This window comes from Lobosporangium transversale, assembly GCF_002105155.1.
Source record: "Lobosporangium transversale strain NRRL 3116 chromosome Unknown BCR41scaffold_5, whole genome shotgun sequence".
NCBI lineage: Eukaryota > Fungi > Mortierellomycota > Mortierellomycetes > Mortierellales > Mortierellaceae > Lobosporangium > Lobosporangium transversale.
This window is the reverse complement of record NW_019028983.1, coordinates 150,126-172,472: the sequence shown is the minus strand read 5'-3', so window position 1 is coordinate 172,472 and position 22,347 is coordinate 150,126. Positions and strand designations below refer to the sequence as shown.

The following is a 22,347-nucleotide window of genomic DNA, read 5'->3' as shown; positions in this document are numbered from 1 at the left end:
TTGGCCTTAGTCGATGTTTCATTCGTAGCTGAGTCCACCGTTACCGCCAAGCAAGATCAAATGACATAACTCATTGCTACTTTTGTATCCATGATTGCTGCCAAAGTTTGTTTGATCTCTTCCAAGGAATGACGATGAGGCTGTAGTTGTATGAGTCACATCCAATATTATCATCGGCTTCATTTTTGGGTCCAGGAGGGGAAGAAACCGACTAGGCAACTCTCACAAATGAGACTCAGTCGTACGAACACCAATCGAACTCCCAAATTGCGGTGAGATACCCCATATCCGTTGAGACAATAAGTTCCTCGTAAATCAGAATCAGTTGTTACTTTAGAAAGCTCCATCGATATCGGGATTGTTGACAAGTCCTTTCCAGCCAACTATCACATCGAGGTTTCTCAAAAGCACACACGCATAATCAAAAGCTCGTCAGCGGGGTTCTCTGTTACAGACTTAAGATGAGATACGTATTTGAGAGACCCTTTAGGACAAGGACCAACAATCATGAAAGTCCCTAGCGGTCAGTTGACGAGTTGAGGAGATGGCCTTGCAAGACATTCATCTGCCCGCTATAAAAGTCTTTTTTTAAGAGAATTGAGAGTTCATTCAGCTAGTTTGTTATGGTAACACTATTATGTGAGTGCATCACAGGAGACGATTCAGGACAAAGCAAGACAAAAGTTTCAGCAGAAAAAAGGCACAAATTAATAGATCTATATATTTCCAGCGACGCTGAAGAGAAAAGCTGCGCGCCTTCGGAGGACATCTGAATCAATTTTTCTATGAAATTTTATTTTTATTTACAAAAAGCCGCAGTTTCAATATGCTCTTTTTCAATATACTATTACAAAGCTAAAAAATCAATTGTACATTCCTCGTTCATATTATACTCTTGCTCCTTTAGAACCACAAGAGCTCGCTGTATTTTGGAATGGGGTAGAACTTGTCGGCAGTCAAGACCTCAAGCTTATCGGCGGCATCACGAGCCCTATTCATTGCAGGTAAGACATGAGCGCAAGCATACTTGGCCTCCTGAACGGGATCCTCAGCAACCTCGTGTATATCATGAATAGCCTTGTCCAAGGCGGCAATAGAGGCCTGGAGGTCCTTAACAACAGGAGTCAATGCCTTGAGGGCTTCCAGTTCAGGACTAGCATCTTCAGGGTCAATATCCTTCAACAAACTGACAGACTGAGCCAAGCTGCCACGGTATTCAAAGGCAGCAGGCAAGATTTGTGAAGCAAGTAGGCTTCGAAGGGTAGTGGCCTCGACAATGATATCCTTAGCGTAGCGCTCCTGAAGAATCAAGTGGCGGGACTGGAGTTCCGTCTTGGTAAAGATTCCAAGCTTGGTCAACATGTCGGAGTGGGCAGGGTTCAGGAGCTGCTTGAATGCCTCAGGGCTGGTCTTAATGTTTGGGAGACCGCGCTTCTCGGCTTCGTGGATCCAGGCCTCAGAGTAACCATCGCCCTCAAAGCGAACAGCCTTCGTGGAGGCAATAAACTTCTTAATGACAGCGACCTTGTCGGCATCTGAAGGATAAGGCTTGTCACCCATTTGCTCACGAAGAGCAGCGGTCACATCCTGAAGGGCTGAGGCAACAGCAGCATTAAGGATGGTGACGGGGAAGGCGGGCGATTGCTTAGAACCGACTGCGCGGAACTCGAACTTGTTGCCGGTGAAGGCAAAGGGTGATGTGCGGTTACGGTCAGTCAAGTCACGAGAGATGCTTGGCAACGAGGCGACCTTGACATCCAAAGCAGTTCCTCCCAACTTGATAGTCTGGATCTCAGGGACAGAAAAGTTCTTGATGGGACGGGACTCTTCAATAGAATTGAGGACTTCAGTCAAATGTTCACCGAGGAAAACTGAGACAATCATGGGAGGAGCCTCGCACGCACCGAGACGATGTTCATTGGAAGCCGAAGCGATAGAAGTACGGAGAAGTCCTCCGTGCTGCTGGACAGCGTGGAGGACAGCAACGAGGACGAGCAAGAAGCGGTAGTTGGTCTCTGGCTTAACAGTGGGATCGAGCAAGTTCTCACCGCGATCAGTCGACATAGACCAGTTGCAGTGCTTTCCAGATCCGTTGACACCCTTGAAGGGCTTCTCGTGGAAGAGAACCTTGAGCTTGTTCTTGTGGGCAACCTTGGCGAGGACATCCATTGTTAACAAGTTGTGATCAACTGCTAGGGAAGCCTCCTCAAAAATAGGGGCGCATTCGAACTGCTGAGGAGCGACCTCGTTGTGACGGGTCTTGATAGGGACACCAAGACGGAAGAGCTCGAGTTCAGCCTCAGACATGGTAGCCATAACCTTGGAGGGAACACGTCCAAAGTAATGGTCGTCCATCTGCTGATGCTTAGGAGGCAAGTTACCAATCAAGGTACGGCCAGTGTGCTTCAAGTCAGGACGGAGCGCATAGAGTGAACGGTCGATCAAGAAGTACTCCTGCTCAGTTCCAAGGGTGGTGAAGACATGGCTGACCTTGGGCTGAGCGCCAACAGGGACAGGGTCGAGGAGATTGAGAAGCTCACTGCACGATTTCGAAATGGCTGAGGTTGAGCGGAGGAGAACGGTTTTCTCGTCGAGAGCATCACCATTGTAGGAAATGAAGACAGAGGGGATGTAAAGGACAGAGGTCCCATGAGGTCCTTCCTGAATGAACATGGGTGAGGTGGTGTCCCAGACAGTGTATCCACGGGCCTCAAAGGTAGTGCGCATACCTCCTGAGGGGAAAGATGACGCATCAGGCTCGGCCTGGAGCAATTGCGAACCAGAGAAAGCATCGATGGCAGTGACCTGAAAGTTTAAAAAAAAAATTTTTTTTTGCACCAATGTTAGCTCATCGAACCCTTTTGTAATCGTTGTTGGTTTTCGGCTGAGTTGAATCATTTTGCTTTCCACAACTTTGTTTCCATTCAGCTTCAGACAGATCACAACATGTGGTCCTTTGGTCATTTCTGTTCCTATCATTCCCACTGATCTAGTTGAATGATACAGAGTGAACAAATTTGATTTCCTATCGCTTCTTTCCTTTTTTTTTTTTCTTTTTTTTTTTTGCTCCATCGCTGCCCTCACTTCCTCAATTAGTTGACTGACGTGTACTGAAGATTCTTCAATCCATGTTAATGAATAAAAAGATATTTGCTGCCTTGTCCCTAGACGCGTAATTTTGTAGATACTGCTGTGTCATCTTACCTCTTCACCATTAGGAGAGAAGCTGGACTTTAATGAGAGGAAAGCATCATGTTTCTCGGCAGTTGTGCCTGTTTGAGGCTGGAACCAGTGAGTGAAGTGGGTAGCGCCACGATCCATGGCCCAGATGCGAACAGCGTGAGCAATGGCATCGGCAGTACCCTTGTCAAGGGCCTGACGACCACGCATCTGTTTAAGGAAGGAAGCATAAGCGGGCTTGGGTAGGGCCTTTGCGATCTGCTGGAGCGTGAAGACGTTTTCAGCAAAGAACTCGGAGGTATAGACAGGTTTTCCGTCAGCCTTCTTTGGGTAAGAGAGGACACGGGTAGGACGGTTAATGTTGTCCTGGAGAGAAGCGACACGAGCCTGGTTAGCCATGGTTTACTATTGGAGGATATATATACAGATAAAGGGGATTGGTTGAATAAGTCAACAGAGGATAGGAAGGGATGGACAGAAGGCAAAGAGAATAGGAGCAGAAAGGAAGGAAAAGAGGAGGAAGAGAAAAAGAATAAGGATAGAGAAGAGCGAAACGGAGGAAAGAAAGGGAGAGAAAGGGAAAGATGACGATGGTGATGACGGTTTTTATATGGACGGGCTGATAATGATAAAAGGACGATAAAAATAAAATACAATAAAAAATCCGTCTATGAATGTGATAAATACAATAGAATAGGAAAAAAGTAAGTCTAATGAGTGAACAAGGTCAAAAGTAACCAGAGATGGATGCGCTAAGCTTTAATTATGCCCGCAAACAGTCACAACATTTTATGTTTGCGTTGACTCTTTGCGGGGGGGTTTTTATTTGTTATCATGTCTTTCTTTTGATATCGGATTTTATTTCAATTGTATTTTATTTTAAATATTTGTTTAATTTGGGTTTCATTCTTTTGGTCCTGACTCCTCCGGACTGATCCATTCAAAAACGGACTGGATGATGGAAATCATCGGTGACCGGGCTTTACAAACACACACCGGGGCAATACGCCGAAAGAAAATAAAGTCTGTTCTTATTTTCTTGGTCTAGGTTGCTCCATTGGAACATTTCTGACAAAACATACACCAAGCCTACTCTTTCGATCTTTTCCTTCTAACCCTCCTTCGAGTAACGCTTTCAATAGCGCATGTCTGTCCAGAAATGGAAACAGATGTAAAGGAATCCTGATATCTTTTCACTTCAATCATTGTAGCTCCCTGACCTTCTGAGACAGAGACTATCTGACCAACACCTCTGCATGCGACTGTGTCTTGTCGGGATGTCTTTCCCAGTTTTCTCGCTTTGATTTAGTCAGTCTTCCAATTGTCCGATTGACCCCTGTGTGCTCTGCCCCTTGGCCCTCACTTTTGAAGTATGAGATTGGTGCTTGATTTTTTTTTTGTCCTCCTTTTTTTTCTACCTTATCCTGCTGTCTGAATCTAGTCTGCAGGAGCTGCGAATCAATGTCAAAAGGAATGGTGTCTGTTTGGCCGGAAAACTTTTTTTTTTTTTTTTTTTTTTTTCTCGCGGGTTTGTGAAGTTGTTGCAAAATGAGGGAGTATGCCTTGGAGCGCAGCGTTGTCTTCCTGATCCTGTCCTATTCACGATCCTCCCTGTAAAATGCTTCAAGCATCGCTCCTGAACAGTAATGATAGAGTGGATAGGATGGCAAATGTTAATTGGTTCGAGACAGGGACTGACTGGCTATAAGAGAGAGCGTTCCCATGCCTGAACAATAAGAGACCTTGCTCCTGTTGTGTTAATGTGACCAAGGATATAAGACAAAGGTTTAGGAGCCCTTATCATGGTTTGTTCACTTTTCCTGACCCCGCATTTGTCAATTTCCATTCTGAGAAAATTAAAACAATATCTGAGGACTGATTGATGCTTTTGTTCTCGATCATGTTGGTGCTGTGTCTTCTCTAGGTATTGATGTAGCAGCAGAGTATTCTTCTCCTTCTTTATGAAGGCGAGTATTCTTGGGTGTCAGACTGCCCACTTGAGAATGCTCCAATAGAAATATTGGTTGTCAATTTTTTTTTTTTAGCCTCAAAGATAAAGAGCTTGAAGATGACTAGCACGTATACAAAAACAAAATAGAGAGAGATGGTTAGCAGCCTGAGTCACGGCTCTGGTGCTTGAGTTGCACAGCATGATATCTCGTTTTTATATTGGTAATCTGCGGATCTATTTCGTGAGTGATGAGGGATTGAAGAGAAGGAGGAAATTGAATGCTTTTGAAGAGGAAGGGTAAGGAAGGGATAATGAGGGGGAAAATCAAACCGAGGACGCGTGGTTAGACCTATTGAGCGCTAAACACGCGTTTGGCGTTGTATGACTTTTGATCAGATCTTTTGACGAACACCATAAACTAGATAACAAGATGAAAAAATATACGACGCACTTTAATTAATCCTTCGTTTTGTTGCAAGGAGCTGTTGCCAGGGCACCTTTAAACATAGTCATATACACATTAGGTCATATTGTCTTCAGTATATATAGAGGGAGAATCATATGAATTAGTTCGGGTCTACAAAAGCATAAAAAGGGTCTAAATTACCCGCATACACGATCAGTCATTACCAGATGAACAACATCTTTCATGTTATAATCCAATAATGGTGGCTGAAATATTATATATAATTAAGCTTCTTGCTTAAGAATGAATATGACTTGGGGTGTTTTTTTTAAAGTTTATTGTCCCTGAAAATACCTATCAAATCGAACTGCACACGTGCTTGTCTTCCGATAAGAGCCGCTTGTCTGTCTGTTGTATCCATACGATGACTCGATCTGTTTTTAGAGTTCTCTTTCTCGTGAGGCAATGCTTGCCACTCCGTTGTATCCTCATCTTATTGCTTACTCATGAGAACCATGTCGTGGCTGTGAATACAAAGTTTGTCTGCTCGCGTGGCCAATTCTACGGAGATTTGGACTCTCTCCGAGAGAAATAATTTTTACTTTTTTTCACTTTCCTATCATTCTTTATTCTTCTCTTTCCTTGATAAATGGTTTAAATAACCAACCGCAAACAAGTAGTAAATTGTCTAACTTTTCTTTACGCCGCAAGCGCCGTCACGGACATGGATGTCGAAGCTCTGATCGTTCAAGTAAGGGGCCAGCTAGGACAAAATATGCACAAAAAATGCCTCTATCGATTTTGAAGTCTTGCAACTCTCGCCTTTTTTATTTTCTGTTGTTTTATGAAGCAAATCTATCTCCATTCCTATTGGAATAAATAATCCACAGAAATGGCGGGGCAAAATGCATTAGGGCCGAACCTGCTGTAAAACACCAAAAATCACGGAAACCCTTGTTCTGCACTTTTGAAGCAGGCACAATCTAAGCATCACAAAACTTCTTTTCGTCAATGACTTTCAGGGCGGAGATTTGGATTAAAAAGCACCAATGCCTGTGACCTATTGCTATTATTAAAAAGCTCTCGAGCTCTTAATAAATGAACAAGCTACTCCTATTTATTTTTTGCTATGCAGCCAAGAGTATAGAGCGACGTATCATGTCCATTAGGACAATCGAAAAGGAGTTAGGCTGCTGAACATTTCTCTGTCTCCCTTTCGCCCTCACTTCTATTATTGCTATTCTCATTTCCTCATTTTCTCATTTCCTCATTTCCTCATTTCCTTCTTCGCTCTTAACCCTTTTGACTTTTGACCTAAAAATAATCTTGATGCTGGTCATCGTTTAGTAATTAATCCAATAATATAATCCTAACTTCATTTCAAATCGTGCATAAAGGTCTTTGCACACACACATCATATATTTTTTCCCTGACGTCCTCCAACATCAATCTCCTTGTATCACTTCACCTCAGCGCAGTAAACTTTCTGATTATAAAAAAGCTACGGGTATGATTACCATTAATTATATTAAATCTAGTTGTATTGTAACAATTCATCAGTTCTCATGGCGATATATCGCTATTCTCTGGAAATCGAATATTGGAAGCTCGGCTTAATTACATGGGTGGCAGAAGGAATGTCAGAAGTGAAGCTGGAATCGTGATGCTGAAAGGATTGCACCATAGCTGAAGATAGTTCCCATGAAGGAACACTAGAGGATAAGAAGTGTGAGAAGTTGTGTACAACCAATAGCCGTGTTTAGTATTTAATGTCGGAGGACCTTTTTCCTGTGCGCTTCATATACACTTTTGCTTGGAGATCTATCGGCTCTTCGATCCATTGCTCACAGCCTTCCACATTATACCTGCAAAGGAAAGGGCAATCTTTGTTTCGCCGTATACAGCTGCATTCTTCCTTCTTCTGTTATGATGGAAATAGGAAACTAGACGCCACAAAGTAACTGACAAACAAGTCGTCTTCTGATATGCTGATACAGTCCCCATGGACACCTAAAAGGAGGCATCCAGCTGGCCGCGGATTACGCGATACGATTTCAAAATGGATAGCTTTTGGTCATTCATCGGTATTGAGGCGATCATAGATAGGGATTAATAGAGAGGCTCTTTTGATCACCATTCTTTTGCACTTTTGTATCAAGCTCTGGATTTCTACCTTGTAGCAGAAGTTAAATGATCTGGGACAGAAATGACGAAAACAACTACATTATCATCATCACAACGGCGCTTATATTGTCAGCAACGTTAGCGCCAAGAATGACCATACTTTTTTATTCTGCTTAGGCTTCATTCGTCGCTAACTTGTGCTATCCTGCCTTATTTCTCCTATAGACATTACCCGCTGCATCATCTCAATAGTTACCTCCTTGAACATCCAATGCAAAATGTAGGTAGTATCTTTTTTTTTTTGCCTGTAGTTTCACTACCATCTCAGCTGTAAAGACCAATACCTTCATGTGGGGGGCCATAATGCTAGAGGCTATTTGCTCTTGGTGCTCACCATGCATATTCTTTTTTTATTTTCGCTCATTTGTAGATTCCTATCAACCCTCATGTCACACCAACAGAATGCCACACGGAGAATAGTCCAAATGTGACCTCGGGATCTTCACAGTTTCACTCACAGCTCGAGGATCTGAAAAGTTTACCGGTCCCTTACAATGAATTATACCATACCCTCTCCTCGTACAATAACATCCCGATCAGAATTCTTTGCGACAGAATCCGAAAAGCAACAACTGAGATAGAGGCATGGCTTGAGGCAGCAAAGTCAGCTTTGTTCGGCCTAGAAGTTGAAGTGAAGCAGGATGGCGTCAAGGCCTATAAGCAGGATGTGAATGAAATTGAGATGATCACAAGCCGGTTTTATCCAAACGTTGAGATGATGTTGGAACTCAATAGTAAAGTCGGATCAAAGCTTGATTCTCATGCAGACCAGGATCAGTCCAACACGGATGAATCAGCAGAATCAAAGGGACCCTTACTTTCAACAGAAGAATTGCAGCAAATCGTAAAAGCCATTCACTCGAGTTGGCTTTCTCTCAAGGCGATGTTAGATGAGATTAGGGGCATCTTTGCCATAGCTCAGACCCGACGAGAAATTTTAACACATATGGAGGATATACTGGTGGAAATTGAGCAGATTGGATTAGTAACTGACAAGCTTCAAGAAGAGAGGTCGCGCCAAACCTCTGAAGCTGTTGGTTCAGAGCATGGGAAAACATCATCCAGTCTGTCAAATTCTATATCAACTCATTCAACTGATACAACTATGAATACTGATACCTCTAAAGAGAAAAACCGTAATACAGAAGTGTTAGCGGGTATTGATAGTCGTATCGAGGCATTAAAGCCCCGAGTTGAGAGATTGACAATGCAGGTCGAAAGGCTTCCTTCATTAGACTTCAAATGTGATGAGTTACAGGATCAATACGATGAATTGCTTCGCCTATGGGATGATGCGAAGACACGCAGGGAAAAAATTGGTGATGAGATTAAAGAAGAGCGATGGTTAGCAGTTTTTGGACAAGTAGCAGGGCAGGTTGAATCGATGATGGAATCCTTAGATCGAGCAATAGTTCATTGCAAAGGTTTAGTGGATCAGATTAAAGTTATGGTCAAGGATGAGGTTGTCCCCACAGCTCCTATCGATCGCGATCACCTCTACACAATCTTCAAGAGCTTTGAATCCAAGCACAAGTATTATGCCCCTGCTGTAACTAAGATGCTCAACATGTTGGAGAATGGGATCCAGAATCGTGCAACAAAAAATGCCGATGCGATTCAAAAGCATAAGGACATGAAGGCCAAATGGGAAAAGCTGCAAGGCAGTCTTGACTTAGTTGAACTGGACCTAGATGGGATTGAGGCGATGCTAGATCAGCTGGATGCATCCATTCCATCGTCACATATTGTAACCCCACCAGCTCAGCTGCCAGAAAAACCACTTTTTGCTATGAGACAATCACAGATACAGTCAGAATTGAAGTCCCCTGGGCCGCCAGTCCTGTTCGAGCCGTCTCCTCAGGACCAAGAACCACAACGTGGGCGACAACCCTTTCCATCACCAGTACCGTCCCGGTCGTCAGCTGAATCATCTGAGCCAACTTCCAGGACCAGAAATAGATCACCGCCCAGTGGCCAGCCACGTCAGCGTCCTTGGTCGCCAACACCATCTGTAGCAAGTCAATCATCGATGTTATCGCCAAGCATGTTTGGTAGTCGGAGATCCTTTAGTCGCAGTCCTTCTCGTTCACCTTCAAGAGCCACATCTGATAAACTTCGTCCTTGGTGTCCAAGGTAAAAAAAAAAAAAAAAAAAAAAAAAAAAGGCTCTGGGAATCTTTGTCCATAGTTTTCCTGTTTTATGGATTCACTGTTCTTTAACGCAGGTTATCTTAATATAATTTAGCACGAAGACAACCTCTCCTTCCATCCCTGGGATCCCATACACTCCCTCTCCTGCATCTACATATACTCCACGCTCAGTTTCATCCACTCGACAAGACCGTGCTGTAAGCCCTTCTCCTGAAATGCCTTCTCGCTCAGTGTCTACAGCATCTAGGGCCCGAAGCGCTTCTTGTGCGCCTTCACTTAATAGACCATCTTCTCAGTCAAAGCCAATATTCTCACCTGCAGGAAGTACAAGTAAAATATCCACTGGAATCTATCAGTCTAGAGCAACATCGCCATCACCGAGAGCTAATGCTAATACTTCGGGTGCTGGCGGAAGAAAGACTCAGTCCAAATTCCCGCCCCCCGTGATTGCAAATGGTTCGCCAAGGTCACAGCAAAGCTCCTTGAGCGTAAGAGCACCACCACCACGACGATCAAGCAGTCCGATTCCATATAGTAGTACCGGTCGTACAGAGCCTACTTCAGTTCTGAATTCTTCGGATTCATCCTTACCCTCAACTCATCGAAAAGGACGAGCACTCTCACCCCCGGCTTCTCAGCGAAGTCGGACGAGCGCTCGACCTGCTCGTAGTGTAAGTCAAATGGGATTCCGAAGTGATTCTGATTCGAAACAGCGTCATAGGCGCCCCTCTCTGGGTAATCAATTGATGCTGTCGACGTCGAAAGAGACGAAGATAATTGAAGGCAATGGTATGTCATCGCTTCATGGACCACCTGCGCCCGAACTTATAACAGAGTCGACACCCAGCATGAGACTCGAGGTTTGTGCGGTGCCCCTTTTCGGCTCTGTTGATTCATCCAGTTCCCCGGTGCCTTCTCAACTACAGCAAAGAGAGGAGCAACAGCAACAGTTACGGCCGAGGAAACTTGATCCATTGGATTTTCCACAAGGAATCAAACCCTATATTGCGGTTCGCGGTGATGAACTTGATGAAGAATTTGCGCGGGTTTTGAACGCAAACCCAATATCTATTCAAGTTCGACGGTTAGGCGAAGGTAAATATTACTTTGGAGGTAGGATGGAAGAACGAGGACCCGGAAAAATCGTTGCTGTTGGTGGGAAAACAGTCCTTTGTCGTTTGATGGAGCGTGGACGTTCGGCTACAGGAGCAGGAGATTCAAATATTATAGGTGGAGGAAGCTTCAATGGAGTTGAGGAGGCCATTATACGACAGCAACAGCAACCGAACCAGCAGCTACTGCGACCATCTACATCGCAACGTTCGAGGTCGCGTGATGCTTCTAATCTTCTTCCTCCTCCTCTTCCAAATCCATTGCCCATCGTAAAAACGCCACGAAAGCCGGAGCCAGTGGCAAGTCGGTCTACGCGTACAAGGGCGAGCTCATTTAATGCGCTGGGCTCATCCATAGGATCCGTAGCAGGACGGAATAGGAAAATAATGGTGCGTGTGGGCGGTGGGTGGCAGGATTTGGATCTTCATCTATTGACTTTTCGAGGGTGATATTAGTTCTCAAAAATAATACAGTAGTAACAGTAAAAACACTTTTAAAGGTCGCAATTATTTCTATTGACGCATGTGTATCAAAAGAAGAATTTGAAATTTTGTTCCCATTGTAGAATTTAGTAAATTTTGCCCGGTTGTGGCTGAGCAATAAGGCTCAGGTGGATGATGGGTGCAAAAGGTAAGACGATCATCCTTGTCTCAATCAGAAGTTGAATCTTTAGCGGGCTGACTTACTCCCACTGTTGTTATTTCAAGAAATGAAGTGAAGATGAACTCTATTCCATGGAAGTATGTACTGCGTAATAAATACAAAGGAGTGTACAAAAAAATTGCAGCTTAAACATAATAAGTAATAAGAGCCTGTTTGATTAAACAAGGCCATTCGAAGCGCTTAAATCAACAACTGATTCAAATCAGTCATTGTAAGGAATATCGGACTTTGAACAAATTGTACGAGACTAACTTTGGGCGCTGTGCATTCTCTTTGAAAAGACATGTCATCCCTTTTCAAAGAATGTATGTGTCGCCGTTTAGGTGCCTGGGATTCAAATTCTATTGTCCTTCCTCTTCTCTTCCTCTCTTCCTCTCTTCCTCTCTTCCTTTCTTTTTATTTCTGCTTTCTTTTTACTTCCTCTTCTCTTTTCTTCTTTCTCTCCTTCCCTCTCCATTGCATACACTTCTGCTCTGCTCCTTCGACCATTCCCACACTACAACGGAAGCATTTATACCCGCCTTTGTACTACCATTTATCCATTTTGTAATCCGGCTGTTTTGCCACCAAATACACATACAATACCCAACCCTTGTCATCTTGCATTTCTCATTGACCGTTATCAGTCTGCATCCTCTGCATTGGTTCACATGGCATATAGCATGATCATTTTCTGAATACTCACAGTATATATTTAAAATTCACATATTTTACATCCGCAATACAAACATTTCGCCATTCTTAAATACAACATTATTACATCCCAAGTCATGTCAGATCCTGCCAATACTCTACACACCAAACAGGAAGAGCGAATAGATGAAAAAACCGAGCATGCACATGCGCCTCATTCATCAACGGTTGCTCATCATGATTCTGAGTTGGCTGTCGCAGAGAGCAAGCGAGCGGGCCTTGATTCTAAAGACAATCTCGATATCGAACATGCATCGGTAGAGACCGATCTGCAAGATCCTCCGACATTGATCGATGGCCCTCCTTATGGATGGGCAATTGTCTTTGCCGCATTCATTACTCAAATGATGTGCATGGGCACGATGAATATCTATGGAGTTTTCCAGGTATCTTTTTTTTTTTTTTTTTTTTGCTTGTTGATTTTTAACTATATCGCATTAAGTCGTCTGTATACAGAAAAAGAGAAAATCTGGAATGTTACTTTCCTGACTCCTTCACAATACTTAAATTATTAAGCATCGTATCACCTGCAGTACCTTCTAATGGTGTCAATCCACTTCTATCACTAATAAAGATGGGCACAGACATAATGGTGATTCCTTCTTCGCATAGAAGGTCATTAGCAAGGCGGATTGAGTTTTATGACTCTTTTGCGCCTTTTGTCGACCTCATGTGTGTTAAACAATAAGCAGCTCCCCAGCCATTACTGCTGCGTGGGAGAGTTTTTTCTCCCCGCCCGCATTTTTTTACTAATACACACATCACGCCAAAGCCAAACTTTTAATTTTTTATCGCATCAGTGATGCACTCCTTGTTTGGATAGGAGCCATGCCCTTCATATTATCAGATTTTACCCTTGTTTCGCAACCACATATCAGCATATTTATTTACATATTCCTCTGTAATGGGCTGAGCATGCTCTTGTTTCTGATGATCCTTACTGCGACATATTTTATAATACAATTTTAATACTATAACTTGGTTCAGATCTGAATTGCCTACTTGATCTGATTGATGTTCACCCATGTATCCTATTCAGCTCATTACTAACATGAATCATCTTTCTCGTCCTGATGTTGTAGACGTATTATTTCACAAACACGTTCAATGGCGTAGCCTCAACGTTTCAACTCGCATGGATTGGCTCCTTAACGGTCATGGCTCTAGATATTGTCGGTCCATTTGCGGGCTCAATCTCGGATCATTTCGGCCACAGACAAGCAGCGCTCGTAGGCGTCCTCGTTATGGCCCTCTCCCTCGTTGCATCTGGTTTTGCAACGGATGTGTGGCAGCTTTACATCACACAAGGCTTTCTTTATGGATCAGGCGCTAGTTTAACCTACTTCGCCGGCCTTTCACTGCCTTCTCAATGGTTCACGCGCAACCGCGGTCTAGTCACAGGGATTGCCATTAGTGGTGGTGGCATTGGAGGCCTTTGGATGTCTCCTCTCTTGAGCAAACTGCTGGACTCAAAGGGACTCCGCTTTACTATGATTGTGCTTGCTATTGCGCATCTGATCATTATGGTCCCGGTCTGCTTCTTGTTCAAGACAAGACTAGAGTCTGGTCGTCAACGCGCCAAGAGGATCAAGCGCTTTGGATATCGCAAGGGTGAACAAGAGACTAAGCGAAAGTTCGTGGATTTTACCATTCTGAAAGACACGCGTTTCTGTTTGCTTTTTGTGGCAGGTATTTTCGTTGTCAGTGGTTACTTCACCCCCTTCTATTTTATCAACTGTAAGTGAAATAAGCCTGGTTATAGATAGGATACTTTCAAGTAGAATTTTCTATTTTGCTTACTTTACACCTGTTTCTTTCCTCTAGCATATGCCCAACAGCACGGTGTCAGTTCATCGAATGCTGCTCTGATGGTTGGACTCATGAACGGAGCCTCGGCTGTGGGTCGCATCGTTATGGGCTTAGTCTCTGACAGAATTGGCCCTATCAATGCACTCTGCATCTCCACGTTAGCTGCAACACTGACGGTGTTATTAATTTGGACTTTTGCCACTTCCGAGGCGGTGATGTTCCTTTTCTCAGTCTTGTACGGGCTTTGCTGCGGTGCCTATCTCTCCTCAACAGTCTCTGTTTCGGCTGCTATTTGTGGTTTAGGCCGTCTGGCAACAGTGACAGGGATCATCTATGCGGGTATGGCTGTTGGATCCTTGATTGGTTCGCCAGTCTCTGGAGCCATTCTGGATACCATTGGACATAAAACCAACTACTTGGGTGTCATTTTATGGGCAGGTATTGTGATGGCGGTCGGAACCATCATCCTCTTTGTATTGAAGTATAGGACTGACAAGAAACTCTTTGCTAGAGTGTAAATAGCTTAGTGATGATTTTAGTAGATAGTTTTATTCAGCACAAGTCATTTTGTCAATATACACATTCAGGTCTAAAAAACCTGCTGCAACGTTATTTAAGGAAGCATTATCGATGTAAAATAAATATGATTCTCAAAATATTATTACTTTTGATCCATCTACTCCCACTGGTGGGCCTGCAAAGGCGTGAGTTGTTCGCTGTTTCCATGTTGAGTTGGTATAAAATAACCTTGGCACCGGGACCTTTGGCCATAGCGGTCATAGTTTCTAGGTAACGGATCTGCATGGCAATCGAGGTATTAAGGATATCAACAGCTCTCATCAATTTAGTAGTATCAACCCCAGCTTGGGCACCAATGAGCCTGGACTCGGCCAATCTCTTGGCATGAGCAGCAGAAGATAGAGCTTTCTGCAAATCCTTAGAGGAAGCAATGCTCTTGATCAGGGTCGACTCAACCTTGACACCTCATTCATGAGCTGATTTGTCAACAACTCTTTGAATCACTTCATCGATAGCTTCGCGGTTCTCAATCAATTTTTGGAGAGCACGCATCCTAATAGTATGGCGGAGAGCATACATACATAATAGGCGGAGTCGTAAGTGAAATACATAAAGACAAATGTGAGATAAAGATTATCGTTCAATCAATGCAGATCTAGCATCGGAGAACAGATGCAGCATGGAATGATGCCCAGAGTACCCATGACATCTCCAGCTGCATTCATCAAACTACCGTAGATGTCATGGTTTTCATTGTCTGACGAGAACTCTGTTATTCATTTTACCAGTGGCAAAGGACCTCTGCATGTCATTGTGGCCAAGAGATTGTTCAGTAATTATCGAATTGAGGTTTTTCATAGGCCACTGTTCGGTGCCTGCTGTATCTCCATATCTGCCTGGATTTAGCAGCAATTAACAGAATTGCTTGGTTTCCCTTGAATGGCCGCCATCCAGAGGAACTAGTTAAAATCATCGGAGTTCACTACAGTTCAAAACAATAAAATTCGACTGGTAGTCAGCCAACTCTCAAAACACTACGGTAAATATGTATACTGAGACGCAGAACAGATACTGTCGTCTCTTACATGTACTGAAAGATGCAGAGTTTGTTCCCTGAGCTAAGCTTTTTGAAGTTACGCCAGTTACCAGTAAATACACATATTGTCCCGCTTCTCACATATTCCCGGCACTCCCTCGATCTAAGGGCTGCGACATAGCCATCAGAGGATACATGTTTGTCAAAGCACTGATACTTTCCTTGGGATAGTGCAGGAATGTATTAAAAGTATTCAAGAAGCGCAGGGTAGTCAACAGCACGCGATAGTGGTTTAGATGTTTATACGGTTTCATATTGAGCCCGGACAGTCGCTATAGTGATATCGCCAGAGCGGATGTGAATGTGAGAGTTGGGGCGAGCCATACAAAATGTCGTGTATGATAGGCTTTCTTTCTTTTCTCTCCCTTTTTTTTTTTTTTTTATAAGATAAAAGCAAAATAGGTAGAGCATTTTGAAGTATGCACTCGATGGATTCTTTTATATAAGCATTATTTTCTTCGTCCTTCCCTTCTATTTTCGTTTCCGAGCTGGTATGAAAAATAACTTCTTAGATCGATCTTCAGACTTGACGACAAAAGCAAGGGGAGGCTAGACTTCCACTTTTAAGAAGGGCTAATGACTTTGTAGCTATCTAGTTATACACTTACGAACATTCTTCTTATTTTTCTATGTCTAAAATACACTATTGGACATTCATGGGCATTTACGTAACGCCCATAATGGACAAGAAGAGTCAAAATGGATTACACTTTTTGGTTTCATGGATGCAAAATAAGGTTCAAGGTTTTCCCATCTGTAAAACTCGGTTCAAAGAAGGTAATCGGTTGATTTTGCATTTTACCCAAAGTGAAGATTTCCAATGTCTATTTAAGCCTATCGAGGCTCTGGACAGGCCCTCATGTGCGAAACAAATGTGATATTGTTGTTACTCAGCAGAATAATAAAAAAAAATTGCTGGTTATACACTTGGTTTTGAAGAACAATAATTCTTCATGAGAATAGTGGGATGACGATCCGGTACTCGAAAATTATATTGGCTCCATACGATTATGCTTATCAATGTCAGAGGTCAGTAATTTACCAGTCGAATATGCTGATCATAAAAGTGAGCCTTCAGTGCATTTTGGACCTCAATGCCTTTTTTCGGCTGTCATTTATCAAATGCTCGATGTGTTGGTGAGATGTTTTGAGATGAATATTCGAACAAGGTAGCACGGCGCACACAGCTATTCAGAAGCAATTATTCATATCAATCCTGTGTGGATAAAAGGAATTCAGAGGCGTATCCTGTATGAAGCAAAAATACGCATCTTTGTCGTCATGACATTCATGGCTCAAAGTATCCTCTAAAAATTGGAGAGCTTTTAGCATGTTCATAAATGAGTCACTGAAAAAAAAAAAAAAAAAAAAAAAAAAAATCCGATGCGCTTCAGACCATTACTAATCCAAGAATCAGCGCAGCGTCTCAAAAAGAAAAGAGAGGGAGAGTTCAGGGTTTGTCGTCAACAAAGATGCATCTTTCCTCTCCATGAAAAAGAGAAAAAGAAAGAGGTATGATGTATAAAGTATATGTGCGCCCATCTGTTTATCTGCGGCCAAAGGGCTGAAATGGCTCTAAAGAGGCTTTGATAGAATAGAAACTGATTGGTGATTCCACATGGCCAACTATAAAAAAGCTTTTTTTTAATATAAATGTTGAAAATGGGTGTGGTCTGCTCAATGACTTGCTCCGTTGGTTACATTGCGCTCAACGCCCCTATTTTTCTTTGACAGGGAATGATTCAGAAAATCATGTAAATCTATACAATCAAATCGAAAAAGAAGGTTAAATGCTAGTGGTATTGCTCATTTGGTATTGGACAATGTTGACCTTTTTAAGAAACCATCTCCCCCGAAACAGTTTTTTTTTTCTTTTTTTTATGTCTAGTAGGCTGGTTACTCCTTTTCTTCTCATCTTTAAGTGTCCCTCTCCCTTCTGTAGAAAAAATTTTCGAGAACACTTGGACGAGAATAGCTTAATAAATAATGGCAGCTCGAGATGTTCACATTGTCAAACAGGATCCGCCTATGATATCTATAGAGGACAATGTGCCGAGCAGAATACCACAGGCAAATACCCTTATTGTCCCAAAAGATACTTATCCTCCGGAGGAGATCGTAGCCACCGCTCAAAATAAGGACATAGAGAAACAAACTGTCTATGAAAATAACTTCATCTGTTCTGATGGACATGAGGATGTCAATAGTGAACAGCCTTACGGGTGGGTCGTTGTGGCAGCGGCATTTTTTGTCCAAGTAATGGTTATTGGTACTGTCAATGGTTATGGTGTCTATCAGGTTCGTAGCAGGGCTAATTCGCGCCATTATTTACTACTGTTTACTACTATCGATTTTACTCTAATATGCATATGTTATGGTTATTATGATTGCTTACTGCTATTCCATAGGACCGGTACATCACTCATGAGTATAATACTGCAAGCACATTTGAGCTCTCATGGATTGGAACACTAAACGTTGTGGGAATGAATTTATTAGGACCGTTCACGGGGCAGTTTGCAGACCATTTCGGATACAGAATCAGTGCACTCCTTGGCGCAGTGATCATGGGTGCGTCTTTAATTGCGACATCGTTCGCGACTGAGATCTGGCAACTTTATATCTGTCAGGGCATCCTATATGGTTTTGGGGCCAGTCTTGCATTCTTCCCATCCCTCAGCTTGCCATCACAGTGGTTCAAAGAGTAAGTAGCCTTTCAGGATACCTATTACTCTGGGTCAAGCCTGACCTGTGTGTTTGCACATCCTATTAACGTTATTCATGTTATTCTGCATTTTTTTTTTTTTTTTTTTTTTTTTAAAAAAAAAAAAATAGACGCCGAGGACTTGCGACCGGGATTGCGGTCGCAGGAGGTGGTTTTGGAGGACTAGTCATCTCACCAGCGACAACAAGTATGTTTAGTAGCATAGGATATAGATGGACAGTTCGGACGGTGGCATTCATCCATCTCGCAGTTTTGATCCCGGCAGCTCTTCTTTTTAAAGCCAGAGTTGAAACTGGAAGAGACCGAGCGAAACGTCTGAAGCGCGAACATCAGGAGAACGAGAAACAGAAACAACAGCAACAGGCAACTGTCGTTGCGGCACAATCTTTAGAAGATAACGAGTCCCAGACAACGTTGACGGTGCCCAGGAAGCAGGCTATAGTCGACTTCTCTGTCTTGAAGGAAAAACGATTTTTGATCCTGGTGGCACTTTGCTTCTTTGTTGCTAACGGTTATTTTAACCCTTACTATTACTTCCCTAGTACGGAGCGTTGATTTTCCTCTTTATCATGTACAAAGATATTATATTTGTTGCCAACAAGTAGATTCAGTCTAACATCATTTGATCTCCTTTTTCTCTGTGTAATTATCTTGTTCACTATGATACCTTTATTAGCCTATGTGCAAAAGCGTGGCTCCAGTGTGTCGACGGCATCACTTTTAGTCGGCATCTTGAACGGATCCAGTGCTGTTGGCCGAGTACTCATGGGGTTGACTAGCGATTATATCGGAGACATCAATACCTTGTTTATTTCATCGCTTATTGCTTCGCTAAGTGTCCTAGTTGTTTGGATGCTGGCCGGTACTTCCATTCCAGTTATGGTTATCTTTTGTGTTATCTTTGGCTTCTTTTCAGGAAGCTATGTCGCAATTGTCCCTACAGTAGCTGCACATCTTTGTGGTAAGATGGCAAAACACCTTATCGTGCTCTCATGCTTCGGTTTATTCCACTCTTGTTTCTTTTTTTATAACTTTTTTTTTTTTTTTTTTTTTTAAAAAAAAAAAAAAAAAAAAAGGTATAAGTCGTTTAGCTAGTGTTACAGGCATCGTATATGGAGGAATCGCTATCGGGACACTTATTGGCGCCCCTGTGGGCGGGGCACTGTTAGATCTTAGCCAAGGTGACGATTATCGTCCATTGCAGATATGGGCAGGTATAGTTATGGCAGTCGGCGCGACCTTGAGCCTTGTACTTAAATTGACGGTGAACTCGAAGCTATTCGGGCGCGTTTAAAAAAGAATAATTGTTTTAATAGAGGAGAGGCGTTCATTAATGTTACTTACATGTATCAATGCAACTTCAATTTACAATAAACTTATTACTAATCGCCATGGTTGGAAGCGTTGATTTAAAAATAAGAGAAAAAAAAAGATTCCACGCGTTGATTAAATGTGCATGGAGCACGCCCAGAGCATGGTGCACTGACAATCAACTAATCCTTGACGTTACATTCCATGATGAGAAAACAAACAATGTTTGGGCGTACAAAGCATCATGTTTCCAATCTCACAAGGCTTGAATTAAGTACATGTATGCAACAGGGCCGTGAAGCATTGGCGACTGTTCGATGCTTGTTGGTTTTCCAAATCTGCTTTGATTTCACCATAATTTAGCGGAATTGATTAGCATCCCCTGAATAGCTGCCATCCAAAGGGACTAACTTCGAATGGGCAGGATTTACTGTGTTGTTCAAAACAATAAAACTTGACTGAAAGTCTGCTAATCCTCAAACTATGAGGCAAATAATGCCTCTGAACGCTTCAATAGGATTATGGCGAGCTTTTGGGGTGCAGAAAAGACAAGATTGTCTCTTTTGAGCAATGAAGGATATAGGATTTGTTCCTTGGAGGCAAACTTTTTTGAAACCACGCTTGTTGCTAGTAAAAACACAAATGGTTCCCGTTTTCCGCATACTTTCAGCGCTTCCACAATCCAAGGGCTGTGATGTGGCCATTAAATGTTACATGTTTGTCGAAGCATTGGCACATCCCTTGCAAAAGTTCAGATGTATGCTAGGAATATTGTTTAAGGGACGTAGAGTAGTCAATGACATGTGGTAGTGTTCAGGTGTTTATACAGTATCATATGGAGTCCGAACAGTCGCCATTGTTTATTTCAGATCCGTTGGATACCCTGTCCAACGTCACTGTTTTTTTCCGCATTAACCGTTTTAAAATTTTAAAAATTAATAAGTAAAAGTTGAATACGGCTCCAAAGAATATCCTAGAAAATACGATGACTCTTATACCATTTCTTAAGAGCAAATGTCACTATATTGCAATTTAAGCTTCTTTTGTTGACTAATGCATTTTCTGAAGAAGAGCGGGACGACCAGGGCCCTATCAATGCCACAGGACCACGTACATAGACACACACTTCCCTCTAGACCAACGAGCCAGATAGGAAGACTGATTTTTTTTTTTAATCACTCAAGCTGTTACAGAGATGTCTATGAATGAGGGCATTACTTAAACAACATTGCGACATGACGATCCATGCCAACAATTAAGAAAAGAGAGCCGAACGGAGTTGCATGTGTCGTCCTTGAATATTTGAATATTTGAAGATTTGAAGTTCATAGTGGTTCTTGATCAATCGAGTTAAGAATGTCATATAAAAGAAAAATGACTAAAAGCTATCTTGACATCAATACTGGGATGTAAGCAAGTGGCACCAATGATTGAATGTAAGTGAGATAGTAAGCGCATTTAATGACGCTGAAACACTGGAGGGTAGGAGATATACAACCTCGGACAAAAAAAAGATATATATAAAACCGTATCCGTTCTACATAATCAATTGCAATAATGTACTTTCAAGTAAAAAAAAAAATACCACCAGCGTATACTTGAGCCTTGCATGTTTTTCTTTGCACAATACAAATAGGATGTAGTTATTATCAGTTTTCGTTTCGATATTATTGGACAAAGAGAGAAGAGAGGGAGAATATGAAGACATACACTTGCATCAGCGCAAGGAAGTTGGGATTCAGAAGGATAGAAATAGTGATTTATACGCAGCCAGAGCAGATACATCCCTATGGACAAAAAGCAATGACTAGAAGTGCTCACTTTCCTATGATTTTATAGTTTTTTTTAAAAAATGGGGCCTTGGCTTCTCCGACCAGGGCAAAAAGCGGGTGTGTTGGTACATATACGGTCAACTGCCCGATATACACGAATTGGGCATCAGGACTATTGTCTAATGCTTTCAATTCCCGATTTTTATACAGTTGCCATGTGGTTGTCCGCGGTTCAGGTCTTCCCACATTTCTGGATGGAATGCTGATAACATGGGTTCCTTGGCGTAGAATTGCTGTGGGATCATAAGAGAAATAAGCATGGGGTGTTTAGTTTCCCACATGTTGGCTCTGCAGACCATCCGCCATGTCCATGGGTTTCATTAACGGCTTCCACGTTGCATTAGAAGTAAATAATTAACACTTCATTTCATATGTTTAATAAAAAAAATAATATGTGTATGTTTATATGGCCAAGCATCTTCATCTTCACAATTAGTGACTGAAACGAAAAATGAGAGCATTTGAGCCAAGAAATGATCGGGGTCCTATGGGCAATCATGAAGAAGCAGAGGGGGTTAATAGAGTTATTGAACGGGATTAAATGAATACGGAAGGAAAGAAAATCTGTGAGCTTTGGATGTAATAGCATCGCCTTAAAAAAGCCTGCCTCAAAATATGGTGATTAAGTTAATACATTTGAAAACACATTGTAGTGTCAGAAGGTAAACTGTTGGAATGCCGAAAGGAACGATCTCCATCACAATACATATACAGT

The 22,347-nt window shown here is 42.4% G+C and overlaps 6 protein-coding genes across 6 annotated transcripts; 4 read left to right on the top strand and 2 right to left on the bottom strand.

The window, feature by feature from the left end:
• Positions 1-778: 778 nt before the first annotated feature.
• On the bottom strand, positions 779-3,889 carry BCR41DRAFT_347034 (glutamine synthetase type III N terminal-domain-containing protein). The gene is made up of 2 exons (XM_022023012.1): positions 3,205-3,889; positions 779-2,805 (listed from the first exon to the last, which is right to left on the bottom strand). Exons 1-2 carry the CDS (start codon positions 3,577-3,579, stop codon positions 904-906), a joined length of 2,277 nt encoding a protein of 758 aa, XP_021884647.1. The 5' UTR covers positions 3,580-3,889; the 3' UTR covers positions 779-903.
• Positions 3,890-7,715: 3,826 nt separating this feature from the next.
• BCR41DRAFT_178141 (hypothetical protein) lies at positions 7,716-10,191 on the top strand. Its single transcript, XM_022019751.1, has 3 exons — positions 7,716-7,941; positions 8,092-9,854; positions 9,946-10,191. The coding sequence occupies exons 1-3, from the start codon at positions 7,933-7,935 to the stop codon at positions 9,953-9,955; spliced, it is 1,782 nt and encodes a 593-aa protein (XP_021884646.1). The 5' UTR covers positions 7,716-7,932; the 3' UTR covers positions 9,956-10,191.
• BCR41DRAFT_178133 (hypothetical protein) lies at positions 9,941-11,489 on the top strand. The gene has a single exon (XM_022019750.1). The coding sequence runs from the start codon at positions 10,087-10,089 to the stop codon at positions 11,431-11,433; it is 1,347 nt and encodes a 448-aa protein (XP_021884645.1). The 5' UTR covers positions 9,941-10,086; the 3' UTR covers positions 11,434-11,489.
• A 526-nt stretch (positions 11,490-12,015) lies between these two features.
• BCR41DRAFT_347030 (major facilitator superfamily domain-containing protein) lies at positions 12,016-14,793 on the top strand. The gene is made up of 3 exons (XM_022023011.1): positions 12,016-12,726; positions 13,423-14,077; positions 14,165-14,793. Exons 1-3 carry the CDS (start codon positions 12,418-12,420, stop codon positions 14,665-14,667), a joined length of 1,467 nt encoding a protein of 488 aa, XP_021884644.1. The 5' UTR covers positions 12,016-12,417; the 3' UTR covers positions 14,668-14,793.
• A 55-nt stretch (positions 14,794-14,848) lies between these two features.
• BCR41DRAFT_294518 (hypothetical protein) lies at positions 14,849-15,133 on the bottom strand (the record flags this gene model as incomplete). Its single annotated transcript, XM_022020402.1, has 1 exon — positions 14,849-15,133. A coding segment is annotated over one exon (285 nt), but the record flags the coding sequence as incomplete, so codon positions are not given.
• Positions 15,134-17,792: 2,659 nt separating this feature from the next.
• BCR41DRAFT_300717 (major facilitator superfamily domain-containing protein) lies at positions 17,793-19,783 on the top strand (the record flags this gene model as incomplete). Its single annotated transcript, XM_022020587.1, has 6 exons — positions 17,793-18,062; positions 18,173-18,468; positions 18,600-18,774; positions 18,898-19,030; positions 19,166-19,447; positions 19,566-19,783. The coding sequence occupies 6 exons, from the start codon at positions 17,793-17,795 to the stop codon at positions 19,781-19,783; spliced, it is 1,374 nt and encodes a 457-aa protein (XP_021884642.1).
• Positions 19,784-22,347: the final 2,564 nt, after the last annotated feature.

What these genes read in the sequence shown, in the direction of transcription:
- BCR41DRAFT_347034 (XM_022023012.1), bottom strand. Translation starts at nt 3,579, where the DNA reads ATGGCTAACCAGGCTCGTGTCGCTTCTCTCCAGGACAACATTAACCGT. An exon ending in TCTCTCCTAATGGTGAAGAG is followed by an intron (nt 2,806 to 3,204) that starts GTAAGATGACAC and finishes TTAAACTTTCAG; the next exon opens with GTCACTGCCATCGATGCTTT.
- BCR41DRAFT_178133 (XM_022019750.1), top strand. Translation starts at nt 10,087, where the DNA reads ATGCCTTCTCGCTCAGTGTCTACAGCATCTAGGGCCCGAAGCGCTTCT.
- BCR41DRAFT_347030 (XM_022023011.1), top strand. Translation starts at nt 12,418, where the DNA reads ATGTCAGATCCTGCCAATACTCTACACACCAAACAGGAAGAGCGAATA. An exon ending in ATATCTATGGAGTTTTCCAG is followed by an intron (nt 12,727 to 13,422) that starts GTATCTTTTTTT and finishes CTGATGTTGTAG; the next exon opens with ACGTATTATTTCACAAACAC. An exon ending in CCCCTTCTATTTTATCAACT is followed by an intron (nt 14,078 to 14,164) that starts GTAAGTGAAATA and finishes TCTTTCCTCTAG; the next exon opens with CATATGCCCAACAGCACGGT.